The sequence below is a fragment of the Hesperophylax consimilis genome, chromosome 9, assembly GCF_061612785.1.
Source record: "Hesperophylax consimilis isolate HC1 chromosome 9, BYU_Hcon_1.0, whole genome shotgun sequence".
Classification (NCBI taxonomy): domain Eukaryota; kingdom Metazoa; phylum Arthropoda; class Insecta; order Trichoptera; family Limnephilidae; genus Hesperophylax; species Hesperophylax consimilis.
Window position 1 is genome coordinate 9,554,478 of NC_142844.1, and position 21,313 is coordinate 9,575,790.

Below are 21,313 nucleotides of genomic sequence, written 5' to 3' on the forward strand. Positions count from 1 at the left end.
GGCCAGGGGGTCTAGCACAGTGAATTCGATAACATTACAATATCGGATCGATAGGCGCAATAACCGATGATTTTATTCTTCTTTGCCGAGCATAGCTGCGCTGTTGATACACAGACCAATGTTGATAACCCAATCAATCAGAAATCGCTCCATGAAATGACATTAATAAACATCAGACGGCTACGTAAAAGTAAAAATATACTAATAAATTGACAATAAATAGTTTTAATATTAAGTTTAATATACATTGGCAGTCCGCATGTACTTTTGACATTAAAAATGTGTTATTTATTCGTTATGTCATCAGTCGTAAGTCGTAACTCATAAACTCATAACCAACAACTAGTTTCTCGAAGCTGGAACGGAATCAATTGATCGCGTCTTATATGATTTAATTTAATTCTAAGAGCTTAGTTAGTTCACCTACATTCATTAATAAGCTAATTATTTTGCATAACGAATGACATTATCAAAAAAAATGTGCATATTGAAAGCTTATCCGACACCTCGAAGACCGCGCTAAGAGCAGCGACTTTAGTCTACCGGCTGTCCGAATCATATTCTGACCGTGCTCGCAAATATCACTAATTGATTATCGATGACGTATTTCGCCAATATCGTATTGATATACGGTTTTATCGTTCTACCGTGCTAGAACCCAGGGCCTGGGGTCCCCGGCTTCTTCTATGTTATTACACATAATTAGGTACGAATTTAAAAATTAACTTCGATTATTTGTATTGATTGTTTTTTTTTTTTCATGCCATAAAACGGTTATACAGCAATATATCATGGAGAAGATTACAAATTAAAAAGTTTACAGAGGCAGTTTTACTATTTTGTGACATGTATTAAAAGATAGTTACTGAATTGTCTGTAGGTGACATTGAAAATGTCTATGGCTTTCGTAGCATATAAGAGTGCATGGGATCTCCCTCGAGTATAATTGTTAGGGACATAAAAGTTAACCTTTTTCAACATAGGCGGATTGTGTATTGTACCAGAGATTAACTTAAAAAAGTGTTTGACTAAAAATATTTTTCTGCGGGCTTCTAATGTATTGAAATCGAGCGTACGTATATTTATAATACGTAACTTATTCCGCCATTGAGACGAATATCCATCCCGTCACACGATAAACTTATAAGACGAAAACGAAACAAAGTATTGATTAAACAACAAAAACCCACAGAAAGGATTGAGATTGTGCGCAATCGTTTTATACAATACCTTCATTTCCGAGCCTTCTTCATCGGAGTCATGAGGAGCCACCCGCGTTTTTCGGGATTTAATCACACTAAATTCCGCACACTTACTAATTTTACAAAAAATAACCACTTCCACGATAGATTGCGCTGAACCACTTGAAAGAAATCAATTATTATTTCCAATTAGGTAAACCAGAAAAACCACACACTAAACCCCCTCAAGGGAACACCAACTCAAAACAAAACACATCTATTTACGGCAAATCACGGATTTTTAACACTCCTATCAGTGAATTCGATGTATTCCACTCAGCACCTCATAACATCAAACGTAAAATCAATAAATAACATTCACACAATACATATTACTCTAAACATACTATAGATTCAAAATTTATTTTACTATAATCACTAATAATTAAGATACGAGAGAAAGCCCATTATTGGTTCAGTCCCACAGCTTGTCAACATATGGTAAACTTTTGGCTTCCGAAATAATATGAATATTTTTTAAAGATATCTTCCAGAATTCCAGAGTAACAAATTAAGCATTCTGCCGGGGTAATATTCTCCAGTGAACAATGTACAACGAACAGGTCCAACCGTTAGACATTTTATTCTCCCCCCATAACTCTCCCGCAGAAAATTTCATTTACCCTCGCTTAAAACGTTTCGCTTCTATAAAATACAGATTCTAGCGGCGAACGCTTAGCTGTTGGTATCTTTATGGAAGTTAATTTTCCTAGTAAACGTTTTAATCAAGTCGGTGAATGTGCTAAGGAGCTTCCGTCTCGAAGACTTCCAATCCATTTAACCAGCTGCAGCCAGCCTGGTGTGACGTAGTTCTAGTCCGGAGCGAGAGAGGGCTGCACTATGCACTACAACTGGAACTACATCACACCAGGCCTATAGCCTATCTCCAGGTAGTGCCGGGTGAGTGTCCTAATTGATAGCTCCGCTGGAAGCGGCAAGCAGCCATACAACCTGCAAATATTTACACCTCCCACTAATTAAAAATTTTCGACGCCTTATTGTTACGTCGCATGAAAACTCTCAGCATTATGCATAACTTTCTGGAACTTTTGTACATCAATGGAAAGTTGCACATCGATTTGATGTTGTTTTCGAATCGTAAAGCCATTGTTTTTTTCGAAATATTGAATATTTTCAATGCTCTTTTCTAGTCTAGATCTAGCAAAAAGTATATTTTAACATTTCGGCAAGGATTCAGTTTTTTTTTCTATTCTTTATAAAGATTTAGCAATAAGGTAAGTACATAAAAAATAGTATTTACATTATGTTCGTACATATTGTGAGATTTGAATACTACTCTTCCATGGAAGCATTAGCTTGTGGTTGGAAGAGGTATGTACGATAAATTATTGTAGTTATTTATAAGTAATTAATAATATGGTAAATACATGTATTTTGAGATACAGTAAATATATTGCAATGAGAAAGTAAAAAGTAATTAGGAACAACTTTTCCTTTTTAAATTATTGTAAAGGTTATAATCCGAGATTATTATTTTCAATTATCCGTGACACTCTCTAGGTTGCAAACCAATTCAATTAAAAACTTTGTTTCTATTTAAAAAGGTAGCTGCCAAAATATGGGTAAAATTAATTGCAAGTTGTTCCTGAATATTCATTCATATTTTTAAAAAGTCAAGGTATCTCATATAAATAAAAATCAGATATGTTTATCCGAGACACTATCTAGGTTACAAGACAATTTCAAATTCTTCGAATAAGCGAACCGTTGGGTAGTTGCTGGTTTTTTTACGTCGTACCTATTTACAAAAGCGCAAATTTTAAAAACAGTTTCAACTAACTAAATAAAGATAAATATTGTTTTATGAACGCCGCTTATTATCGCTCCTAAAAGGTATATTTCTAATTTTATCTTATTTAATAAATCAAAACCAAAAATTCCTCTGAAATCACAAGATTTGTAAGAAGGTACAAAAATACCTTAATAGTTAATAATAATACATTTTATCCTACATTTTTTCTTATTTCAAACAAAGAATTCTAAAATTATTTGTCCAAAGAAACTTCACTTTCCCAAGGACAATTATTTTTTCAAACTTTCTTTAGGCAGGTATGTACCATAAAATTGAAAAAAAAAAATCGAAAAAGAAAAACCAAATAAACATTTGAACAAATAATCTTTACCGAACCATTAAAACGGTCACTATCTTGAACTGGATTCGGAACGTGCAAACAAATTTAGAGACAAGACGAAATATAAATCTGTCAATTTTTAACTATAACAATAGGGTTTATGGCAGTAGATATAAAAATCCGCTGATACGAACATGGGCGTAATATTACCTTGAGGTGTTTTACAGCGCCCTTGAGGTGTTTTTACACAAAACGGCGCTATACAAGTCATCCAAGTATTATTATTATTATTATTACGGTTATCGGTAAAATTCAAATAACAAACAAACTTTTGCAAATCGGCACGTAGGTATTTACGACTATGTCATGATACGGACATGTGCCTAATATTACTCAAATAAAATGTAACTTGCATTAAATTTAACGAATAAAAAATAAATTATATAGGTAATTAAAAGATTACTGTGCACTTTCGTTAAAACAACTTGCACCAGCTAAAATCGCAATTTATAATATCAACGGTAAATTATTTCAAATCATATCCAAATTAAAATGAGTTTAGTACAATTACCACAAAATAATTATATAAGCTACAATTTCCTTAAAACAATGTGTACAAGCTGAACTTTTACACACGACAAATTTAAGAGGCTGACACCGCATAGCCATATGTTGAAGAAACGCCAAAACCGATTTTACTATAACTATCACATGTAAGAAAATTAATACATCCTATATAAAAATCATAATATTAAAAAAATGCATTACTTTGAAATGCTGTCAAAAATCTTGTAGTAGAAAAATCCATTCACATTATTTTATACCAATAAAAAATGTACTTACGTAAATTTTTTTCAATTTATAAATTTTACAAAATTTTTTGTTGTGATTTTCTCAACAACTCATTATTGAAATAAAATTATTATAATTTATTTTTTTTAAATAAATTTAAAATAAATAAATCAAATTTAATTTAATAATGTTATAATAATTATTAAGTTCTGCAAGTATTTCTGTTATTTTTACAGTTTTTAATGTGACAGCTGTTTCGGCTTTTGAGGCCATTATCAAACAGTTTGATAATGGCCTCAAAAGCCGAAACAGCTGTCACATTAAAAACTGTAAAAATAACAGAAATACTTGCAGAACTTAATAATTATTATAACATTATTAAATTTGATTTATTTTAAATTTATTTAAAAAATTAAATGGAGTTCTACGAATTAAACACCAAAACAATAAATAAATAAAATTAAACTCAATGAAAAAAAGATATTTTAATGAAAATAGAAATATTTTAACATGCAAATTTTTAACAATTATTTTATGTCAAATTTTTAACGCAGGTTAATTATGATGGGTACTTATCTGGAAGAGTGCATGTTTACGGTCATATTTGAAATATAATTCTCATAATTAGTTTTTACGTACCAGCCAAAATACGATAAAAATGAATAAAATCGTACAAAGTAAAAACCCTCCATACCCCGCGAGGATGGCGCTAATCACGGGAACCTTCCAAATCGGATTTGCACTCAGCGAAGTGAACTAAGTATTGTGCCCTGGGCCCTGGGCACTGTGTCCTGTCGAGGCCCATACACCTAAAGCTCCAGTTTGTAGTAGTTAGTATTAGGTAGGTAGTAGAGGAGTGACTGGAGAGGTTTGATTGATGTGAGGAGCAATGTTGAGATCCTCCCACTCTGCGACCCCATCAGCGGACACTCCGCCAATCAGGGAGAATGCCCAACCCTTCTGACCTTGCCAACCATTCCTTAGGGCTCTTCAAAATCTAATACTCTGTTAACTTGTTCAAATTGCTTTTATGTCTAGTTCGTTTGAGGCACTCACAGAACAGATTATCCCTAGAACTGTGATCCATATAGATTTAATGGAAAACGGATGTCGTCAATTCATATAAGACCTTCCAACTCCGACCCTAGAGAGCCGACGAAATTAATTTTCTGTTCGAAAAGGATTTTCAATTTTGGAATAAGTTTGAACCTCAGCCAAACCAAAAATAAAAGTGTGTAGTTGACTTGAAAAGTTGATAGAATGAGTCAATGTCATATCCGAAAACAAAAGTGAAATTAAAATAAATGTATTTTAAAAAAAGAACAGAAATCATAGATTACATTTTTGGAAAACACAACAATTTTATTTGCACTAACTCTTTGGTTAAAGCGATGTAAATAATCAGATGTGGAGTATAGGTCCCAAAAAACCCCTTGTATCAAACGTGCCAGACATAAAAAAAATCCATAACATTTTTCGTTTAAAGACTAGGGTTGATAAACCTGCCCTACAGAGAGGAAACTAATGTTTAAAAAACTTGCCCTGCCGGGTAACGGGAAATTTTATCGCTCGGACCCAAAAGGCGGTTGTCTCGCTTCAACTCAAGCAACCATCTTACTCTGGCTACGCAGCCGCTGATTGGCTAAGCACAAAACCCGCTCAGCGGGCCACGTGTATCCAAGAAATTTGTAAAAAATACAAATTTTCAAGTCTTTTTCTGTAATAATAGGAGATAATTTCAGCTAATTAGTTTTACACACATATGCTCACATGTTTTCCCAATAAATATTCATATAATTACAACCTTTTAGTATGTAAGATATGTACTTATAATCAAAACTCTGAAAATGTTAAAGAGATTTGGCGACTTATCTTGTATAAAATGTCTTATTTTAACCAAATAAAGAATATTGCAACAGCGTGGTTTTGGCAGGGCGACAGAGGCAGATAAGGCATAATATTATAGAATATTCATTTGTTTCTGAGATAAACTTGGTCCGTGTAATAACACGGCAAAACTCACGCCGAAAAAATAAGTTCCTAAAACACAGAACGGGCAAGGGGCGAACCGGGCCAGATACGCGGTCTTGTAGCGCGTTATAAATAGAGCGCTCACATTTGTACCGGCCTCTTTCGCCTCAGACCCTGGAACCGTCAACACCTGCTGTCCGCTCTGCTAGACCCGCTTCGCTACCTGGGACAAATACGCTGTGTTTGATTTCATCTTGCCCCCCCCCCACCTCTTCTGCTGACGTCACCCCAGAACGCGACCGGCGAGCATCACTTCTTCTCCCAAGGCTGACTACACTTACCGACTAAGAAAAAACCAACCGCCTTTATCAAGGCGTTTTCAAGTGCAAAATTACAATTCGAACATATATGTCTTTTTCAAGACGCTTTCAAAGATTAGCAAATTACAAGAGTCGGAAAAACAAAGGTGAATGTGTACCGGTGTCATATTTTACAGTTTTGTTAATTATTTTCTCTTGTGCAGGTTGACAGATCCCGTACAAATTGGTCCTTCGCAGCCGGGTCTACACATCACGCCTTCAGTTCTTCCCCAGTGGAGATGCCATCGCTGCGCAGCGGCCGCAAGGCCCTGAACGTATCCAAGAAGCCAGGCTCCCTCCCCGCAAGCAGACATACGCCGTCACCCTGCCGACCTCCCAGCCGGCGCGCCTTGGGCTCCGCAGGAATACCAACCGATGTCGAAATAGTCCAGAAGTCACCACCCCCTCATCGAGCCTTGAGCCCCCTAGCCTCGGGCTCTATCGAGCGACCAATCTCCGCCCCGGGCCCCATCTCAGGCTGCACTTTATCTGATGAGGATGACGATATGCAAATCGAGTCAACGGCGGAGACACTGCGCACTTTACGCCGAGAGATGCGTGATAAGGACACCCGCCACGCCAAGCAGATAGCCGACCTGTTCGCAGCTCTGAACGCTGCAGCACCTAGCCGCCAACCAGACAGCCAATACACGATAGCCAGCCAGTCGACCCCAGTGCCCGCAGCGACCGTCCCGGCCTTGAATGCCGGTCCCGGATATGCAGCAGCACACAACTACATAATGGCCAGCCAGTCTACCCCCGTGCCCGCAGCGACCGTCCCGACCTTGAGTGCTGGTCCCGGATGTGCAGCAGCCCATAACTACACGATGGCCAGCCAGTCTACCCCCGTGCCCGCAGCGACCGTCCCGGCCTTGAATGCCGGTCCCGGATATGCAGCAGCACACAACTACATGATGGCGAGCCAGTCTACCCCCGTGCCCGCAGCGACCGTCCCGGCCTTGAATGCCGGTCCCGGATATGCAGCAGCACACAACTGCATGATGGCGAGCCAGTCTACCCCCGTGCCCACAGCGACCGTCCCGGCCTTGAATGCCGGTCCCGGATATGCAGCAGCACACAACTACATGATGGCGAGCCAGTCTACCCCCGTGCCCGCAGCGACCGTCCCGGCCTTGAATGCCGGTCCCGGATATGCAGCAGCACACAACTGCATGATGGCGAGCCAGTCTACCCCCGTGCCCACAGCGACCGTCCCGGCCTTGAATGCCGGTCCCGGATATGCAGCAGCACACAACTACATGATGGCCAGCCAGTCTACCCCCGTGCCCGCAGCGACCGTCCCGGCCTTGAATGTCGGTCCCGGATATGCAGCAGCACACAACTACATGATGGCCAGCCAGTCTACCCCCGTGCCCGCAGGGATCGTTTCGGCCTTGAATGCTGATCCCACACACCATACACTATCTGGGGTACGGTCCACCTTGATAGCTAGCCAGGCCTCTCACTACACTGGCTCCCTCAAACTTTCGGCGCCCACCCCGAAAACTCAACTAATAGCCCGCCAACCTACACAAGAATACGGCCCGGCAACTCAAGCCCGCATAACAGCCGTAGCGCAGCCCGCCACGAATGCTAGCCACACATGCGACTACACTGGACCGCTCGCAGCGTATGCGTCAAACGCACACCCGGCTTACACAACAGTTCTACATGCCCCGATACTGGCCCCACTACAGGAGCCCACCATCCCACAGCGCACGGCCCCCCCGAGCTACCTACCTACGATGAATCCCCCAGCGACCGGGTACCCTCTCCATACAATTCCTACGGTACCTACTGGCGTAGTTTACCCCCCTCCAGGAACCGAGCATCAACAGGCAGCCTTTTCCAACCGGGGCTTTTCTCCGATGTCTCCACCACCACCAACGACGGACGAAAGTCATCTGGCCCAGATCGCAGCACTGATGAAAGAGGCCTTTCGCTCTAAGAGTGCACAGGAAAACTCCCGCACAGAAGAGAACGACGCACAAATCTCAGCCCTGATTGCCAGACAATCCACTGCAAAGGACCTCCCCCTCTTCGCCGGAGATCCACTTGAGTGGCCCGCCTGGTTGGCTCAGTTTAGGCAATCCACTGCTACCTGCAAGATGACAAAGAGCGAAAATCTTATCCGACTACAGCGTGCCCTAACAGGCAAGGCCAGGGAGAATGTCCATCCGTTGCTGATGGACCCCACACAAGTCGATGAAATCATCTCGGTTCTCGACCAGCGGTTTGGCGGCCCTGACGCAATCGCCATGCTGATGCTTGAGAAGGCAAAAAGGCTACCTTCACTCGCCGTCAACGCGTCGTGGGAAGACTTGAAGGACTTCTCGGGAACTGTACAAAATTTGGTGAGATCGTTGCAACTTCTCAAAACCGGCGGATACCTCACCAACCCCGCCCTACTGCACGACATGACTGCTAAACTACCCGTTACACTGCAATTACAATGGCTCGTTGAGGTATCATTCCAACCCGCGGAGGATTTGGCGACCATCGCCCAATTTGCGACCTTTGTGAAGCGCCTATCCACTGCAATCCCAAGAAGTGGACTGAGGGACCCCCTACGTTCCCGACTGCGCCGAGAGTTGGTTCTCGCCGAGTGCGGCGAACCGCTTAACGACAAAGAAAACATCAAAAGTGAGGCAGTCTACGTGCAAAACAGCAGCGATGTCATTCCTAAGACCGAAAACCACTTGCAGGTACCTGCGAGCGTCGCGCACAAACGCCAGGGCGAGAAGTGCGCTCAATGCGGAGGAGAACACAAGAACCGCGAGTGCTCCAAACAAGCGAAGCGATCCAGAGCGGACAATTGTGCACAGTGCGGCGGCCGACACAGCATACGAGAGTGCCCGGTATTTACCAAAAAGACATTTGACCTCCGTTGGGAGACCGTTCGTGTAGGTAACTTGTGCCGAAAATGCCTAGATAGGCACCACACACGGGACTGTAAACTAAAAGTGTGGTGCGGCGTAGGAGAGTGCAAATCTCCGCACCATCGCCTACTACACGATCCTGATTTCGTGCGAGGTAGCACTGCCGGTGCCGTACACTTGTGACGCCAGGGCAACGATCGGGGGAGTGTAATGCTGAAAATTGTGTCGGTCGTGTTGCGCGCATCCCAAGGAGATGAAGTGTCAGTATTTGCGCTCCTTGATGAAGGCTCCACTGTCACACTGTTTGACGCCGATACCGCTACCCAAATTGGCGCAACCGGGCCCATCCGTGGCCTACGCATTCACGGCGCCAAAGGTATGTGCACTTCCGACACGCTCTCCCGCCGTATTAAACTGATCATAAGAGGCTCAGGCAATAGTGACATCTACTACATTACTGCTAACACTATCACCAACCTTGACCTGCCAGAACAATGGACGTCCGGGGGATACGTCACACCAAAGCTGCTAATAGGGCAAGATAATGCCCACCTAATTGTTTCTCGAGAAGTGCGCGAAAATCGAGATACCTCACGGATAGTATCACGGACCGCACTGGGGTGGATCGCTCACGGTGGAGCGACCCCCCGCAGTAGCAGCACAGACACCACATTGGCCCTACAAGTTGAGACAGCGGCAGATTCCCGCCTAGGGGAGTTGGTGAAATCAAACTTTGCCATCGACTCCCTCGGCATAACGTCCTCGGTCAGAATTAACGCGAGTGACCAACGAGCTGCCTACCTGATGACTGAAACTACCCGCCCCCTCAATACCGGAAAGTGGGAGACCGGTTTGCTATGGCGTCATCCCCAAGCCACGCTTCCGGACAACCGCCAGTGCGCACTGAAGCGACTCCAAGCCCTCGAGAGGAAGTTGGATAAAGACAAAGTTCTAGCGGCTGCCTACGCTGAAAAAATGTGTCAGTTGGTGACTAAAGGCTACGCAAAGAAACTATCAAAGCACGAGGCATCAGCACCCGCTCCCCGAAAATGGTACTTACCTCATTTTGCGGTAACCAACCCGAATAAGCCAGGAAAGCTTAGGGTAGTATTCGACGCTGCCAGCCGATGTCGCGGCACTTCCCTCAACGACCAACTGCTTACCGGCCCCGACCTACTATCTTCACTCCTTGGAAACGTGCTGCGTTTTAGAGAAGGTGTCGTCGCCATCGCCGCAGATATAAAGGAGATGTTCCTACAGATCAAAATAAGACCGGAAGATCAACCATCACAACTCTACCTCTGGAGGTCACCAGCTCAGCCTGAACCCGATACCTACCAGATGTCCTCCATGATGTTTGGTGCCACTTGCTCGCCGAGTAGCGCCCAGTTTGTACGGGACAGGGTTGCCGGAGAATACGAACAGGAGTACCCAGCCGCTGCAGCGGCGATTCGCAGTAAATTTTACATGGACGACTACCTGGACGCGGTAGATACGCCCGAAGAGGCTGCAGCACTCGTCCATGGTGTGAGCGCCGTCCTGATGAAAGGGGGCTTTCATTTAACGAACTGGGCCTCCAATAGCCCTGCAGCCATAGCCAACATCCCCGCGGCAGACCGAGCCAGCACAGCCGTACGAATCAATAGTGGAGGGACGGAGACAGAACGCATACTGGGACTAGTTTGGGACCCGGCAACTGACCACTTCATCTACTCGTTTGACGAGACAATTGCCCCCGAGGTAGCCGCACAACCTACCAAGAGACAACTGCTGTCGGTAGTGATGAGAATATTCGACCCAGTGGGCTTTGTATCGTGCATTACCATCAGGTCAAAGATTCTGCTGCAAGCCGTATGGCGCTCCAGCGTTGGCTGGGACGAACCCATCATTCCCGAGCATACCCAGAGATGGAAAGACTGGCTGGACCTGTTAAACACAAGCAGCTTATCAATCTCGAGATGTTGCCTGTACCGGAGGAAAAACAACGTGACTCTTCACATTTTTTGCGATGCTTCAGAAAAGGCCTGCTGCGCTGTCGCCTACTATACGGAAGAAATAGACGGGGCCCTGAGGACGACATTCGTAGCCAGCAAATGCAAGGTAGCGCCACTAAAACCACTCTCCATTCCCCGACTCGAGCTACAAGCTGGGCTCATCGCAGCAAGACTAGCTCACACCATACGGAGAGAGAGTCAGGCACTAATATCCCGCGTCTGTTTCTGGACAGATTCAGCGACCGTGCTGTGCTGGCTGCGCACTGACCCACGAGCCTACTCTGTCTTCGTGGCTAACAGACTAGGTGAGATAGATGAACTGACAAACATACCCGACTGGAGATGGGTGCCAACGAAACTTAATCCGGCTGACATCGGCACACGAGACGCAGACACCCCCGATTTGTCGCCAGAAGGGAAATGGTTCAGCGGCCCAGTTTTTCTCACTGGACCCGAGAGCGCATGGCCAAAGGAGCGCGCCCCGTTTACCAAACCCGATGATGTGTCTCTAGAGGTTAAGCCACACTACGTCGGACACCTGATAACCACAGGGGAGGCCCTCCCAGTAGTGGAGCGATTTTCTTCCTGGCATAGACTACTTCGTGCCACTGCCTGGATTCTCCGCTTTATCAGACGATGTCGGATAAGGGTCAACAAACCGAAAGAGGGTTCTCTTCAAGCAGAAGAGATCAGAACAGCGGAGAACAGATGGATCCGAAAATCTCAGGAGGATTCCTTCAGCGCAGATTTGCGCGCCATCCGACTAGGCAAAACCCTGTCCACTGGCAGTCGCCTAAACTCGTTGAACCCCTTCGTGGGACCAGATGGCACTCTACGGACAGGAACCCGGCTGCAAGCTTTGCAAGGGACTGGGGATGTGGCCCGGACACCTGCCATTTTAGACGGCGATCATCCATACACCCAACTCTTGATTCGTCACTACCACCAGCAGGCAGACCATCCGAGTACAGAGAAAACGGTGGCCGACATAAGAAATGACTTCTTTGTGTTACGATTACGCACAACGAGTCGAAAAATAATGCACGCCTGCCCCACGTGCTATATGCGCAGGAGCAAACCATCTCCACCCCTGATGGGAGCACTGCCGCCGCCCCGCCTGATGCACCACGTGCGCCCCTTCACGCACTGTGGTCTTGATTACTTCGGCCCCATGGCGGTCACAGTAGGCCGACACCGGGAGAAGCGCTACGGAGCAATCTTTACTTGCCTTTCGACCCGCGCCATACATTTGGAACTAGCCTTCTCCCTAACTACAGACTCCGCCATTATGGCTTTGCAGCGGATGACCGCCCGAAGGGGGCAACCCGCAGCCATATATTCTGATAATGGAACGAATTTTCACGGAGCTGACGCTGAGATGAAGGACGCCATTATTGCTCTGAGCCAGGACCCAAGAATGCGCGATGCCCTGGCGACACAAAACATCGATTGGCATTTTATACCGCCAATGACGCCTCATATGGGAGGAGCGTGGGAGAGACTGGTAAGGTCCGTGAAACGAGCCCTGAGCGCCACACTCAAAGAAAGGGCGCCCAGGGAAGAGACTCTACAAACGGCGCTGGCGGAAGCTGAATTTGTGGTAAATAACAGACCACTAACACACATATCGATGGACCCACGCGACGACGGCCCCCTGACACCCAATCACTTCCTGTTAGGATCAGCCGGAAAACGCCCTCAGCTGTCCCTTTATGGCAAAAACGAAGAGGAGGTGTGCCTTCGCCGCCAATGGCGAATTGGCCAGCAGCTTGCAGATATGTTTTGGCGGCGATGGCTCCGAGAGTACCTCCCCAGCATGGCCACCCGTCAAAAGTGGCACCATCCGACCACACCTATCAAAAAAGATGACCTGGTGGTTATCATGGACCCGTCACTACCCAGAAATAGCTGGCCACGCGGCCGCATCCTTGAAGCCGTGCCCGCCGCTGACGGACAAGTCAGAATCGCCCGGGTCCAAACCCAGTCCGGAGTATACATACGACCGGCAGTCAAACTCGCTGTCATCCTGCCAGCCCCGATGACCCCTGAGCCGATGACCGTAACAGAAACACAGGTTACCCCAACATCAACCGCGGCCTTAATCACTGCTGGTTCCGGAAGCCGAAACCGCCGCTGAAGAACTGACACGCTCGACTAAATGGCTGGGTGCAGCCACGACTGCACCGGGAGGAGTGTATCAAACGTGCCAGACATAAAAAAAATCCATAACATTTTTCGTTTAAAGACTAGGGTTGATAAACCTGCCCTACAGAGAGGAAACTAATGTTTAAAAAACTTGCCCTGCCGGGTAACGGGAAATTTTATCGCTCGGACCCAAAAGGCGGTTGTCTCGCTTCAACTCAAGCAACCATCTTACTCTGGCTACGCAGCCGCTGATTGGCTAAGCACAAAACCCGCTCAGCGGGCCACGTGTATCCAAGAAATTTGTAAAAAATACAAATTTTCAAGTCTTTTTCTGTAATAATAGGAGATAATTTCAGCTAATTAGTTTTACACACATATGCTCACATGTTTTCCCAATAAATATTCATATAATTACAACCTTTTAGTATGTAAGATATGTACTTATAATCAAAACTCTGAAAATGTTAAAGAGATTTGGCGACTTATCTTGTATAAAATGTCTTATTTTAACCAAATAAAGAATATTGCAACAGCGTGGTTTTGGCAGGGCGACAGAGGCAGATAAGGCATAATATTATAGAATATTCATTTGTTTCTGAGATAAACTTGGTCCGTGTAATAACACGGCAAAACTCACGCCGAAAAAATAAGTTCCTAAAACACAGAACGGGCAAGGGGCGAACCGGGCCAGATACGCGGTCTTGTAGCGCGTTATAAATAGAGCGCTCACATTTGTACCGGCCTCTTTCGCCTCAGACCCTGGAACCGTCAACACCTGCTGTCCGCTCTGCTAGACCCGCTTCGCTACCTGGGACAAATACGCTGTGTTTGATTTCATCTTGCCCCCCCCCACCTCTTCTGCTGACGTCACCCCAGAACGCGACCGGCGAGCATCACTTCTTCTCCCAAGGCTGACTACACTTACCGACTAAGAAAAAACCAACCGCCTTTATCAAGGCGTTTTCAAGTGCAAAATTACAATTCGAACATATATATCGTCTTTTTCAAGACGCTTTCAAAGATTAGCAAATTACAAGAGTCGGAAAGACAAAGGTGAATGTGTACCGGTGTCATATTTTACAGTTTTGTTTCTCTTGTGCAGGTTGACAGATCCCGTACACCCCTTTTAAATGATATACCTACGCCCTTGGGTACTTAAGAGATTGGTCGAAGGGGTTCTCGCTTGCAAACAATAAAATCGTCGAAATATATTTTGAGTCAATTATGTCATCTACGTGTGTTACAACTAAGTACCTACACGGGCGGACCGAAACCAAAGGGCTTACACTACTTTAAGGAAGAATATTGTGTGAATGTGAAAGTGTGAATTAAACTGTAAAAACAATGCGCGATTTTCATTACTACTAAAAGTGTTATGCCAATAATAAAGTGTCAAATTTGAAAGTTCCAAAATGTCGCAAAATTATTTATTTTATTCTATTTATCATTTTGGCTACAAGAGGCACGCAATTTTAAGCTTGTTCTCGAAGGGGTATCTACTCAGGAAAAACTAATTGGAAACCACTGATTTAGATGATTATTTGTGGTTTAACTTTATTCATTTTAAAATCAAATAATTTTCAATTCATACTATCACATTGTTAGCGGGTTTTTTTTCGTCAACCCACACCGAAAAGCAGACGATGTTTCTGGAATATGCCGGCGAAATAAAGTAACAGATCATTTGTTAACTGCTAGCTTTAGCAGGCGGCTTTTTTGGGGTGCAGTTTGCTGTCCCAAGTTGAATCACTCTTCGGATAAAGGGACAGTTCTGCTGCAGCTGCTAGCTCGCGACACATTTTAACAAATCGGCCCTCCGCCCTTGCGGATCTGAGGCGCCTCGCCCTATGGCTGAGGTTCCTATCGCCCCCCACTTTCTCCGGAGATGAAAGGCGCGATCTCCAGCCGAAGGGCCCTCCCCCCTCCCGCTCAAGAGTCCTCACAGATACCTTTGTGGGCAAATCCCTCGAGAGACAAACAGTTTCATTGCAAGCAAACCAACCGTATCCGGGAAACTTGACGTGCGATTTTTAATTTTGATGAAATATTCAACAATACAACGTATCTAGGTCAAGTATTTAAATAAATTGTTCCAATAAATTGATGACGATCACGTGCATACGTTTATTTGCTTTGTATTATAGAAACAAACTGTAGGAACATTGGTTACAGTGACAAATATTTCAAGTACCTACCTATGATATGTTCCCTCGTAATGTCTTATAATATGTGGTATGTATATTTAGTAATTACCAGTTGACGTGTGTAGTGTATATTTGTGTATGTGCGAGTGTGTGTATATATATCCAGATTGAACAGTTTATTTCAGTGACATGATGCTCTTTTTAAATATGGGCACTGACTCCGAAAAAAGTCGATGTTAGAGTTTAGACAAATATTATTGATTAATTAAGAACACGGTTAATTGACGAATTAGATGCTGCATTTGTTTTGTAATTAAGCGCGTGGAATAGCGCTGTTTGTCGTGTACGTCTCAGAGGTAGGTGTATATTAAAAAAATAATTAGGGACTGAAGTTCGGTACAGACGTTACGGAATACGTTAAAATTTCTAATAAAGATAGTTGCACAACAGAGACATACTTACCATAATACAGGTAGGTTCTGCAAAACGTACTCAAAATATAATTATGTAGAGTCCCACTACCACCTAGCTCAAAATAATTTAAATATACGTAGCATGGGTAGGTAACTTAAATATTTAAAAACTATCACTATTTTGTATTTTTCCTTTTCCAAAAAAATCGATAACATCGAAGTTACCTACCACCTCATGTACCTACTATCTCATGTGAAGCTTGAACTACAGCATATCTATCAAATTAATATGTACGACGTACGTACTATATTATTATTTTAAAAATTAGTGAATAGAAATGACAATCGGTGTAGTCTGCTTCATCGGAAGCAATCTTCCCAGCAAGCCTTCCAATGATATGCTTGGTGTAATTCTAAATGACCGACTCCATCGAAGCCAGAGTCAAGTTAGACTTTCAGAAGCTGGACTTACTGAAAAGTTGACGACAAGTTGTCTTTATATCTAAAACATCAAAATAATATGGTTTTAAAAAAATCTAAAAATACCGCTAGTCTCCGAGGGTGCTTTGAAGTTTGTGAAAATATCGTTAGGCTCCGAGGGTTTTAATTAATAATAATAAGCTTTGGTAGATACAACTACCATTTATTATTTTTATAAATATGACACTAAAACACGTCCGCTCGCAGTCCTCAACCCCACCCTCGCCTGGGCCGCGTGCCCTCCTGTATTTGCGTTAGTCGACCAAGCCTACTATAACTCTGCCTCTCCAACGATTGAAATAAATAAAAAAAAATGTTGAATTCTTTTTAAAAATAGATGTGGACCACCCGTCCGTCGTCCTGTATTCTGATTTTAACACCGATCAAAAACACAGTGATATTTTCAAAACTGTCCAGCAGACGACATTCTGATCTTTCCATAAAAAAAAACCAGGAGTCTAGGAGTGATGTCACAAGCACGATGACTTACTCCATCGAGTCGTATCCTACGATTTTGCATTGGAAGGGTAACGCCATCATAAAATTAATACGATTTTTCATGAATGGCATTGAAGCCCAATCTAGGACGAGGGGAAATCGAAAGGCAGCCATCTTGTATGAGAAACTTTTGAAATGATTTGTTTGCAAAGTGGTATTTTATTTTTAATGCAATTACAACGGCTTATGTTTTTTTAGGTATAATATAATAATAACATAGCATTTATATAGCGCAGTTTTGTGTTGTTTCACTTCAAGTGCGCTTAACTATAATAAACTAAAAAATAAAATTTCCTATTGCGTTCCTTTAAAAAAATTAATAACATAATACGAAATAAAGAATAAACGGTTTACACAAAAGCAGAGAATAAAATTTAACAATAACAATGCTATTTTAGTAGAGGACAACAATAAAAGACAATAACAGTGTACGAAAAATAAGAACTTTAAAATTAAAATATTATATTAAACAGGAAAACATTAAAATATTATATAATAGGTGGACATTAAACATAAAAGTACAATAAGGAGGAAACCGAAACCAAACAACTACCGGAAACTTCAAAACCTGGCTTATTATAGTAGGTATATTGAAAATATGCTTAGATTCATGAGATGATTTTTATATTATTAAATATCTGATGAGAAAGGGAATGAATGGTAAATGTTATTAAAAAATTAAGTAGGCAAAGGCATTTTTCATACATCTTCCCCCTCACCCCGCAGCCTCAATTTATTTCGAATAGTTCCGCCCAGAGCTCACTAGGTCCATGTGATCTACCCTCAAACCGAGCCGGCAACGCCTGGCGTGAGTTAAATTTTGACGCCTCATGTTGTTGGTTTTGAAATCAGCAGACGCCTAGGTAGGTGATCACCTTGATCACTGTAATCAATAATATTCATATGATTTGTACATTAGTGTAGCACCGGTTTTGTGGAAAATAATCTCAAGCGCGAAGTGTAAGTGTGCTCCAATTGCGCCCGCATACCGCCGGCCCTGCCCACAAATACAACAATGTAAGAACATAATTATATTATAATTAGGGGTACGTAAATTTCGCAAATAAAAAATCGTGATTTCGCATTTAAGAAAGCTCAAAATAGAAAATTTCGAATTTATTTCGCAAAAAAAATACAGTGTTAAAAACTCAATTAAAGGCTAGCATTGTTGTAATTTCTACATTTTCATCTTTCATTGTTTGCCTGCGATCAGTTACGACAATGTTGTAGATACTAAAGTACCTCTCGGCATCAACACTATTGACAGGGCAATTTAGACATTGAATAGCTGCTTTTGCAAATCCAGGGAAGCAAGATTTTGATGTAACTAAAACTTGCATTACATCCACAGGAGCTTCTTGGCCGACCAATCGAAGTAATTGTCTGTGAAAATGAGAGTACCCGTCAATTAGTTCTTCTTGTGGTAAACTTTTGAAAAACGGAATTTTTGCGAAGCTTTCCACTGTGGAATTTGAATTGACAGAAGAAGAGGGCACATTTGCTGCTTCCGATGGACAAAATAATCTGCCAATGTGCTTGTAGCACTCATTTGTTGGATTCGGCCCCCCATGTGTACCAACAATTTATCCAAGCTCTTTTGAGCTGCTATCTTCAACATCATGCTGTGATCGATAGAATTTTCGGTTGATAAAATATTCATTGTTTTTTTGCTAAAAGAGCCTTCACATTGACGCTGAAAAGAGGACTTCAAATGTTCTAATTTACTCCACAAAATGTGTGAAAAACGAATAGTTTGAACCTTCTAAATTGTCAATTAGTTTCATAATTTTCGGACAGAATTCTGATACGAATGTAAGTTGAACTTGAATTTTACTGGTTAGAATGTCATTTTCAAAACATTCTTTGAGGTAAATAGTGCTAGAATTGTCGTCTTCGTATTCATTAAGAAAATAGATAATTTGCTGCATATACTCATTTAAATAAATCACAGATTTAAACCAAGAATTCCACCTGGTTACAACAGGCGTGGGGTAAAGTTTTGGAGTTAATTGTGGAGCATGCTGTCGTAGAAAGTTTAAATAGGAAATTTTCATTTTTCTAGAATCCAAAAAGGTTAACTTGGCCACAATGGAGTTCAGTTCCTTAAATTCTTTTATAAAAATGTCACCCACAAGATTCACTTTGTGCGCCCAGTATTAAAAGTGCAGTGCATGGTCACCCAGTAGTATTTTTAGCAAGTTGAAACATGCACCCATGTACCTTGCAGAGTCAGACACTAAACCATGTACTTGAGAGTATTGAATTTCGTATTCTTTCAAAGTATCAATTATTGCTTGAGAACAAGTGGAAGCATTAGCAGTGTCTAAAAAATTTACACTTTCTAAAAAACAAGACTGCTTTGGTTCTGAAGAGACAGTTTTAAGTAAAACTGCAAAGACACATCTGCCTTGTTTGTCAGAAGTTTCGTCGGCCACCACAACTACAGGCTGATCCTTTAGTTTTTGTTTCACTTCATCTTTCTCCGAAACACCGCACTGTGGTACGTACTTACGTCTCAAATTTTTTTTATTTATTTATTTAATACATGTTACATTATTATGAAATTTACATAAAGTAGATATAATGAATCACCATACTAGGCGGCTGCCTGTTTCATGGTGACCAATTGAGTGTAATTAATTTGTATGAAATATGAAATCTAGTGTAAACATATGAAATTAGTAACTATAGATGAAGCTAAAATTTTGGAAAAATTGTAATAAAAAGTAGAAGATAGAAATTAGAAAGGAGAAAGAAGTAAATTAGCAATTATCTCCAGAAGGCAGGTTACCCGAGCCAGGCACATATTTTTCGATGTAACTGCGAACAGCTGGATTATCTAGTTGCTTTCAAACACATTTTTACAGTGCCAAGCACAAATTCCTCGTTTTCCGTTTTGGCACGCTTTTGCACTTCAAAAGCACCAACTATTGTGGATTGCCTTTTTATTCCAGAGGACCCTGGTTGAGGATCAGAATCAGATTTCTTTCTTAAATGTGTAACAGAAGTCGTATGCTTCTTCGAAGTATCTAACTTCTCTCTTTCCAAACGCACGTTGCAGTATTTGCACGTTACGATGTTAGTATCGCTTAAATACAAGCCATCCCCTTTGAACTTTTTTACTCGTTCAGATAATTCTACTTTCGAGCGGCCCATATTGACGTTAGTAACACAACTTTACCATACGCGCATGAGCGAGTGACTGATTGAAAGACAAGAGATGGACGGACGCCAACATACAATACTTTTTACCTAAGCACCTAACCTGAACTCGAACTTAAAGGCGCAATCGACTCGCGCCTACCAAAACACGATCCCGCAATCTACACTACTTCTTAGCTAAGCAGCAAACCAGAACTTGAATTTTAAGGCGCAATTGACTCGCGCCTACCAAAACACGATCCCGCAATCTACACTACTTCTTAGCTAAGCAGCAAACCAGAACTTGAATTTTAAGGCGCAATTGACTCGCGCCTACCAAAACACGATCCCGCAATCTACACTACTTCTTAGCTAAGCAGCAAACCAGAACTTGAATTTTAAGGCGCAATTGACTCGCGCCTACCAAAACACGATCCCGCAATCTACACTACTTCTTAGCTAAGCAGCAAACCAGAACTTGAATTTTAAGGCATCACCATTCCATCAACATGTCTCAAAACCTGAACTTATATAAGAAAAATGTTAAAAGTTGGATAAGAAATAATTTCGAAGCGAGTAACTTTTTTCTATAATTTAAGCCATCTGTTTCTAAATAACTAAACTACCACATGTCTTTCTGTAAATTAAAGATTAATTTCTTTAAATCAAAGAAATATATACATGCATCTATGTTTTATGTGTGTGTGTGGGTGTGTGTGTGTGTGCGTGAGTGTGTGTGCGTGTGTCTGTGTGTGCGTGTGTCTGTGTGTGCGTGTGTCTGTTTGTGCGTGTATCTGTGTGTGTATGTGTGTGTGTGTGTGTGTGTGTGTGTGTGTGTATATGTTTGTAAATTTAAAAAAAAAAAAAAGAAAAAATAGAAACTTCTCTAAAAAAAAAAAAAACCAATCACATTGATCTCTATAGATACATTTAACAAGTTTAAAAAAACTATATTTTAAACACCACTGTTTTATCCTTACACTATAATACCCACGCTCAGGCTTCGCCTTTGTGGGATTTTTTTGTTACTCTTTCATTCTATATTACTATGTATGTACCTGAATTGTATATGTATCAAAAATTTTGTTAATAAAAAAAAAAAAAAAAAAAAAAAAAAAAAAAGGCGCAATTGACTCGCGCCTACCAAAACACGATCCCGCAAT

General features: G+C 42.2%; 1 protein-coding gene across 1 annotated transcript; it reads left to right on the forward strand.

Annotated features, from left to right (window-relative positions):
* The first annotated feature begins 9,545 nt into the window (after positions 1-9,545).
* Positions 9,546-13,466, forward strand: LOC149420879 (uncharacterized). The gene has a single exon (XM_089635138.1). It carries the CDS (start codon positions 9,546-9,548, stop codon positions 13,464-13,466), a length of 3,921 nt encoding a protein of 1,306 aa, XP_089491264.1.
* The last annotated feature ends 7,847 nt before the right edge of the window (positions 13,467-21,313 follow it).